Source organism: Hippocampus guttulatus, chromosome 17 (genome assembly GCF_054856545.1).
Source record: "Hippocampus guttulatus isolate MCC_2025c chromosome 17, RoL_Hgut_1.0, whole genome shotgun sequence".
In the NCBI taxonomy this organism is placed as follows: Eukaryota; Metazoa; Chordata; class Actinopteri; order Syngnathiformes; family Syngnathidae; genus Hippocampus; species Hippocampus guttulatus.
Genome location: NC_141277.1, coordinates 7,014,297 through 7,022,396, shown reverse-complemented (window position 1 = coordinate 7,022,396; position 8,100 = coordinate 7,014,297). Strand labels below are relative to the sequence as shown.

The following is an 8,100-nucleotide window of genomic DNA, read 5'->3' as shown; positions in this document are numbered from 1 at the left end:
AATTCATTTTTTTTTAAAACTTTGTTAGAAAAAGGACTTGACAGAATTACTGTATTGCTTTCTTTGCGATGCACTGATATGCTTACCACGCCCCCCACTCGTCTTCTCGCATCAACACCATCCAAAGAGTAGCACTTTAAACACAGGTGCCCTCATTTACTGTCAAATGAATTTTGAACTCAAATTTTTTTAATTCATCGCCGCCCCCCCCCCCCCCAAAAGAGAAAAAAAAAATCTAAAAGCTGCCTTGCGTCAAATGCACTTTGGTAATCCGGCCTACTGAATAACTTAACATGCATTCCCAAAACACTTCAAGTTGTTGGCATGGAGTGATCAGTCATACACACACAGCTGCAGCGACGGAGAAAACCGTGAACTGTCTCACAATCCTCAAGAGGTAAATCAGATTTGGACAGAATGGTTCACCCGTGGCGCCGCAGCCTCTATCCAGTCAGGTGACCGAGCAGTCCAGGGTGCAGCGCTTGCTTCAGGACGTCGGGCCGATGAAGCGACTGCATGTAAAGCGTAGGCGGCGGGGCTCCCGGGTAGCTGGACGGTGGAGGATAGCCTTGGCTGGGGGAGTTGGCCATGTTGAGGGGCGAGGGGCTCGGCTCATAGAACTGCCCGTCGGCTTCTTCGTCCAGAGGCAGAGCCAGGCGCTTGCCCTTCTGTCTCCGGTTACAGAACCACACTCTGACCACCTGCGTGTGACAACGGCCGGTTAGTAACTGCGCGCGGGAAAGCGTGCTTGCCTTAATTTTTTTGAGCGAAATCCCTGTCGCAATCAAGTCTGAAGTACGAACTATGGTACTGTCGGGAAGACAAAAGGAAAATGGAACAAGCCAGGTAGGTCCCCAATAATACAATCTTGCTCAATCACAAGATTTCGTAGCGAAAATATTTTGATTGATCATGCGATGGTAATTTATAATCTAACGTCGTTCTGTTACATTTTTGAATGTATGGGCAAACACTATATCATCAGTTGCTTATTAGATAACAGTTAAGGCACCTGACATAACTATGGGCATTCTCTGAACCAAGATGGCCTGCAAGCATCAAGATGACGTGCAGCCCGTTGCATCATATCTGGCTGTAATGGTCCATGATGTGCCGAGTGTCACAGTGCTCAAAAGTAAAAAGACTTTTTCAAACCCCGACACGTTTGCATTTATTTGTCCACGTGAGAGACACACAGCTTTTTTGTTAAACTCATGTCTGCATCGGTTACCGTGATGAATATAGAACTGTGTCATGTGCTCCCATGTTGCTACACCAGGCCTAGGGGGTGCTATGAAGCCATCAGAAATCTGTGTAGGCCCCATTCAACGCCCCAGCCCAACCAAACGGGGGGGGGTACAGCTAAAGCAAAAATAAATAAAATGGCTGGACTTGTGAACTGCAAATATGTTTGAACGAGTTTGTCAGAGAAAATTGTTACTCGGCGTTGGCACTTCAGTAAATGTATGACACATCGGAAGTGGAAGAGGGCAGGGGGAGTATTAAATTGATTTCATTCAGCGTAGCAAAAAAATATTTAGTAATTCAGATAAGTGGTGCATACAGTGAATTGTCAAGTCATTGAGTCCAAGTCTTTCAGAGGTTTTTCCCACGAGTCATAAAACCAGCTTCGATTTCAAGGAATGACTCGATTCACCAAAACACTCTGCCAAGTTATTGGTCGACAGACTAGTCTTTTGCATGTGACGACAGAACAAGTAAACGCCAAGAAAAAGGAACTTGCATCCATCTATAGCCCATTTACAAAGAATGCCACATCATCGTCAAGTTGTGTCATGCCTGTTGTGAAGTAACCACAATAGTGCCATCGGTGGAACCTACCATCAATCATGCCACAGAGAAGTTGGTCCCTGTAATGCAATTCCCAAAAGACAATTTGTGTTCTCCGTTGAGTGAGTGTTTTGCATAACGATGACTCATTCACCTCACTGAAGACAAAAGGCTTAGAATTTAATCTCGAGGGGAAATGAACGGCCCATCAGTGCAGGCACTTTGTCCTTGCAAAAAAAACAACACACCACACCTGTTGGGCCCTGGGGAAATCTCATCCCCAAAAAATAAATTAGTTTATTTAACTCAAATTGGGTTAGAAATGGAAATAAAAACTGCTACGTTATCCAAACGTTTGTTTGCTAAAGTAAGAAAGTAGAAGTGCAATGCTAGCTACCACAATAGCACATTGTCACGCCTATAATGGAAGGCAGACTGATAGGTGAGACGATTCGCGCGACATGAACATACCTAGACAGAAAAATGTCACCTTTCTTAGATTGCAGGCTACAGCCTGGTTCAAAATTCATTCTGAAATAAGCAACTTTTGTCCAGATCCACATTGTGAAGGCGCTCGATAAAATGAAGCCAGTGGTGGATGAACACACCAACTGTGTATTTTTTTTAGAAAGGAGGCGGGGTTGTTGATTAATCAAGCTTCATAGAAATTGACCCCCCCCCCCAAAAAATGTGGGGCCCACTACTTTGCCAGCAGAGGTCTTTTCCATTCAGTCTCAAATTTGCAGTCCAGTCACATTCACACGCGCGCTCATTAAATTTTCTCTGTTGAAATTGGCTTAAAATGCCAGTCCAGTCATTTTTTTGGGGGTCCCATACATTATCATGTTATTTTTCGCCAACTCATTTTTCGAGTGATATTTGGCTATAAGGAAAAACAAAAGGACTTACGTCTCTCTCCAGGCCCAAATCATCAGAGATGTGCGTGATCTCTTGAGTGTTGGGTTTGGGACACTTGACAAAGTAAGACTCCAGAGCCGAGCGGACAGCTCCCTCCAGGCTGGTCCGCCTCTTCCTCTTCCGGGTGTCCACAAACACCCGCTCGATCTTGTACATCTGAATGAGCACATCAACACTTTCCATCACCCGCTGTACCTGAGAGGCCTTTGGACAAGGTCAAGGTTCAGAAGACTCGGCAGGGGGTCACAAAGGCAGCAAGGGGGCTTCCATTGAGGCTCTCAGTGGGACGTCGGGCCCACGGTGAAAACCCCCCCACCGTTGGATGCGTTCGTCTGTTGTCTTGCAAAGCAGACGGCAGATGTGGAGAGAGAGTACTTACATCCTGGGGATTTTCCGACGTTTCGGCCTCGTTCAGCCATCTCTGGAGGAGGGGCTTCAGCTTGCACATGTTCTTGAAGCTCAACTGGAGGGCTTCGAAGCGGCAAATGGTTGTCTGGCTAAACATCTTACCTGGAGATGTACCATCCCCAGCCCCCACAAAAAAGATAATTAAGCAGCGTACATGCATACCAGCAACTGGGACGAATGAGCATTTTTCCTTCGCTTGAATATCGACGAGCTTGAAAGGATCCATTATCCTGTTGTGTGCAGAGTGTTTTTTTTCCTCCCCAACAATTTAGAAATGTTAAAACGTACGACTTATGCATGTGGCCAACATTAAAACGTTGTCGAGCCCAGGTTAGGCGATTGTGATAGAAAGCTATACAATAGCCAAATGACCTGAAACTCATCCCGTTTCTAAACACAAATAGGACTAACTGGTTGGAGTGACCTTTTGTATAACATGTAACCAACCACTAAACACAAGAGCTCGCAACCAAATAGTTACCAGACAAACTGACAGTTAGCTTAAGTACAGTATCATCTTCTACCACCTGGATGCCCAGTGGCACAATGCTGCCCCTTCTAGGTCAGTCTTGGTACTACAGTGTGTGATGTGCCATCAGAGGGGAAGATGTTAAAAACCTTACCTAAAACACAAAGCTGAACTTTAATATATTTAAAATATCCAATTACAGTGGCTGGGTGCGTAGACACTTACCATACAGGTTGCCCAACGCAAGGCCAACATCAGCCTGAGTGAAACCCAAAGTGATGCGCTTGTGTTTCAGTTCTTTGGCAAACTGCTCCAATTCTTCAGTGGAAAGGTTTTCCTAAAGCATGGGGTTGAATCTAATGTTTTCGTGGACTGGCGTTGGACACATTTTATTTACTCATTCCCGTCAAAGTGGAAATGCTTACCTCTTCCGAATCACTACAACCGCCGCTGGACGAGCCGCTGCTCCTCGTTGACGAGGCCGGGTTCTGGCCCTGAGGCCCGGGTGCACCTTGGCCGGGCGTGACGCCGAAGAAGGCGTTCGCCGGCACGCCGTTGCTGGGCGGCGACGGGGACATGGATGGCGACGACGTAGAAGACGTCGACGCATTCTGGTTGCTGCTTCCTCCGCTGCCGGGCGGCGTGAGATGGCTGATACCGGGCCAGAAGGACGGGATCCAGGGACTCGAGTATAGGACTCCTTGATGCATGGCGGCGGATGTCGGCGGATACTGCTGGACCTTCACCTCGCTCGAGTAGTCGTCCCCGGTGTCTTTCTCCGTCTTGATATCGGAGAGCTTGATTTGCTCCCGGGTTTCGGCTATGGGGGGGCTCAAGTTGACGGGCTGCGTGGCTGCGGTTACACCGGGTACCTGTCCGGTGTACTCGGGCGCGGCGAACGGATACCAATGCTTGGGCTGGCCGAAATCCCCGACCTGGAGCTCGGAGGCCCGGTAGTCGCCGGTAGCCACCGACGGGAAGGGGAAGAAGCTCTGCGAAGCGGCCGACGGAAGGCCCCCATAGGGAGACTGCTTGTAGAGCACACCCGCTTCTGGCAGGGGGAGCTGGTGAAAGGACGAACCCCCGAGGCCCTCTTGGCCCAAAATCTGCGTGCATGCCCGGCTGAAGTCATACGGGCGGCTTTGACACTCCGAGCTTGGGCTGTGGGGTCTTTCGGACATCTTGGCAGTTAAACTTACCTTTAATGAGGACGACACAAAAAAAAAGTCTTAGTCAAAGCAAAAGTCCATGGGAGTTGGTGGACAACCGGGACAACATAACCGCCAAAAGGAGGTTACGAACTAGTCCATGAAGGCCGACTCTCGGGGTACCAGTTCCGGCCTCGGCCTGAGAGATTGAATGTGCGCTGGGGGCTGGTCAACACACGTTTTGCCAGAGGTGGAGATCATTGGCCTCGTTGCTCATTGGCTGCGCGCACAATTACGCACAGCTGAAGGTGAATTTGTCAATGACCTTGGTAGTACCCCCCCCCACCCCCCACGACCAACCCGTGGGCGTGGTCTCAGTTAAGAAGCAACAACTGTAAAAAGTCTAAACTTTTTTTTTGGTTTTAATTAAAACGCATCTACAATGCTAAGCATATTTCACACATGCATTCTAATGATTGCTTAGCCTTCGACGATTGAGCATTTCGCGAAATGGCTTTGATATTAAAATACACGCCATTAGGCCTTTTGTTCATTAAGCTGAATAAAATAAACGGCTTTTATTGACATTTTGAATTACTTCTATGGATTTACTCGTTTACTTTATTTCTTTTAAAAACGGGATTATCAGTTTGAACTTTCAGAAGATTTCTATCTTTCATAAAATGGTCACAGTTTCAGTTGCATTTTGAGATTGATATACAGTACACGATACCATATTTGTGTTTCTATATTTATGTTTAAACATTGACAGTGGAAAGATTTAAAGAATTTGTCAACGAATTCTATATCCACATTGATATTTCTTACTTCGATTTATATAGTCACTTTGTGAAGAATTCCATCTTTTCATTTCATGTTATTTGTATATAATGCAGATATTACACTTCAACGTCAAAAATACGTTGAGGCACACATAAATCCACGTCTAATTAAATGTGCTGTTGACCGATGTTACGTTGTTAGTTTCAAGTGTTGAAGTACTTTATGGAGAACGTCAGGTTTTATTTATTGCCCACTTCATTTCAACTTGAAAACACGTGTTCAGGTATTAAGTTTTGAAGCACGTTGTGTAGAATTAATGTGTATATTTTACTTACCTGCCACGTTTATTTGTGTTTATGCACATTTTCATTTATAGAGAAGTGTTTCGGTTCATATGTACAGTATGTTGAATGTTTATAGTCCGATTACTGTAATTCAATATTTCTCATGGAGTTGATTGAATAATTTAGTGCGACCCATATTTTGATATGAATTGTATTCATACACAGCGACTCTTCCATTGCTTGAATGCTTCTGGAGTTTGTCAAAGTATCATAGACTGAATAGTTTTGTCAATTTTTCACAACAAGCCAAAAATATTGGCTTTCTATATGTATTTCCTCGACGTAAATTGTGACAGTTTTTTCCGGACACACTGCCTGCGTTTCTTTTCCACACTTCATGGATGTTTTGTAGCATAAACGCATCAGGAGCATTCGGGTGAACTTCTTGATCGGGTTGGGAGGGTGTCCACCCCCACCGAGGCCCTCACGACCCCGGCCCCTGCTCGCACAGATGCGCTCCCCCCGGCGTAGCATCGTTGGCCGCAGATTGCGGCAGGAAGACGCGCCGCGGGGAAGGAGCAGGGACGGGGGGGGCGCCATTGTACCAGCCCGGCCCCGGGGGCACCCTGTGGATTGCAGATCCCGAGTTGCGATGGTCGGCCATTAGCTCCTTTTCACATTGAAACAATACGTCTCGGCCCTTTGATTTCGCCCCACACCCAGCGTCAAACATACTCACCCCACTCGTATGAAACAAACACCAGGCTGCAGTTTCGCCCCGCAGGTCTGAGATGAGATGCTCAGCCTGCGAGTCTCGTGTGTCCCAGGTGAAAGTTGCAAAACCACTGCCTGCCACATGGCACGCACTTCTACGCTATCGATCTACCAAGCTAGCTAGCCATATACTTACCCACCTAGCTAGCTAGCTAGCTAAATCTATCTTTCCTCTACGTACATAAAAGGCCAATTTCTCTCAAATGTTGACCACAAATCAGTTTTGTTATGTTGTTCATGAGCATTTAACCCCTCACAGGCGCAGGATATCAAGCTCCTCCTGATTGAACAGCATCGTTATTGCACAGTTGCGCCGGGGCTGCCCACAATAAAAAGACGATTTAAAATGTGTAAGTTTAGTGTTCAAAGGACTGTAGTAACTAGTAACTAGTGAAAAATCATGAAACTCCAAATATAGCTGGCAGCCGTTACAAGGGTTATAAAACTACGGAGTGCTTTCCACGTAAAAAAAAACAACAAACAACAAAAAACAAGTTTTACAGAGAGAGAGAGAGAAAATAGTGGAGTTTGTATGTTCTCCCAGTGCATGCGTAGGTTTTCTCCGGGTATTCCGGTTTTCTTCCACATTCCAAAAACATGCATGGCAAGTCGGTGGCACACTCTAAATTGTCCCTCGGGTGTGAATGTGAGTGTGAATGGTTGTTCGTCCATGTGTGTCCTGCGATCGGCTGGCAACCAGTTCAAGGTGTCCTCCGCCTCATGTCTGAAGACAGCTGGGATGGGCTCCAGCACGACCGTGACCCTCATGAGGATAAACCGGATCAGATAATGACCGGATGGAAGTTATTAAAAAATAAATAAAAATATGACTTGGTGAACAACTGTATTGAGAGAAAAAAAAACAGAGAGCAACAGCAGCACTTTCAAAACCTTCTTCACCAAAACGGATCTCACCAAGACCACATAACTCAAACCCTTACTTTACATGACACTTTGTATAACCATTCACAGCGACACAAAGTGCAGGGCAAGGCGGCGGGGAGACAACAGGAGACTTGACTCAATAGCTTAAGAAGACATCAAACCCGAGTGCAATGGCATTGTCCTGCGATGGTCCATGGACTTGGCTGACCGATTGTCATGCAAAAGACAAAAAGAGAGTGAGGCCACTCATCAGGACAACACGCAACACTCTCGGGGTGCTCCAAAGGTGGCGGGAGGGGTGTGTGTGTGAGTGTGGGGAGGGGTTATCTCCGAGCTCTCTTTTTTTCTTTTTTAAAGCAGCTGTTTCATTTTCAACATGCCTGCTTAGCACAAGTTAAAAGAGAAGTTAGACCAAGTGGAATTGAATTCAAAACCCCAAAACGGTTTCATCCCCAAACCGGGATTATTAACTCGAATGCATTTTTAAATTTTTTTGGTTAAATTTTTCCGATATACTGTATTTTATTGACAATTCTCAAAATTTCTCACGCACAGGTTTGGTTCTGCCCACCAGCACCACACTCCAGCAGCGTAGATTTGCAAGGCACCTTGAGGACACACGCAGGGTAGTTTCCTCACA

The 8,100-nt window shown here is 46.2% G+C and overlaps 1 protein-coding gene across 1 annotated transcript; it reads right to left on the bottom strand.

Moving 5' to 3' along the window:
* Nucleotides 1-213: 213 nt before the first annotated feature.
* pou5f3 (POU domain, class 5, transcription factor 3) lies at nt 214-4,781 on the bottom strand. The gene is made up of 5 exons (XM_086134239.1): nt 4,012-4,781; nt 3,812-3,923; nt 3,089-3,219; nt 2,701-2,865; nt 214-701 (listed from the first exon to the last, which is right to left on the bottom strand). Exons 1-5 carry the CDS (start codon nt 4,765-4,767, stop codon nt 444-446), a joined length of 1,422 nt encoding a protein of 473 aa, XP_085990365.1. The 5' UTR covers nt 4,768-4,781; the 3' UTR covers nt 214-443.
* Nucleotides 4,782-8,100: the final 3,319 nt, after the last annotated feature.

Excerpts from the sequence above, each read along its gene's own strand:
- pou5f3 (XM_086134239.1), bottom strand. The coding sequence starts at position 4,767 with ATGTCCGAAAGACCCCACAGCCCAAGCTCGGAGTGTCAAAGCCGCCCG. Across the intron at positions 3,220-3,811 it reads TGCGTTGGGCAACCTGTATG|GTAAGATGTTTAGCCAGACA; the intron begins GTAAGTGTCTAC and ends GTACATCTCCAG. Across the intron at positions 702-2,700 it reads ATTTGGGCCTGGAGAGAGAC|GTGGTCAGAGTGTGGTTCTG; the intron begins GTAAGTCCTTTT and ends TGTCACACGCAG.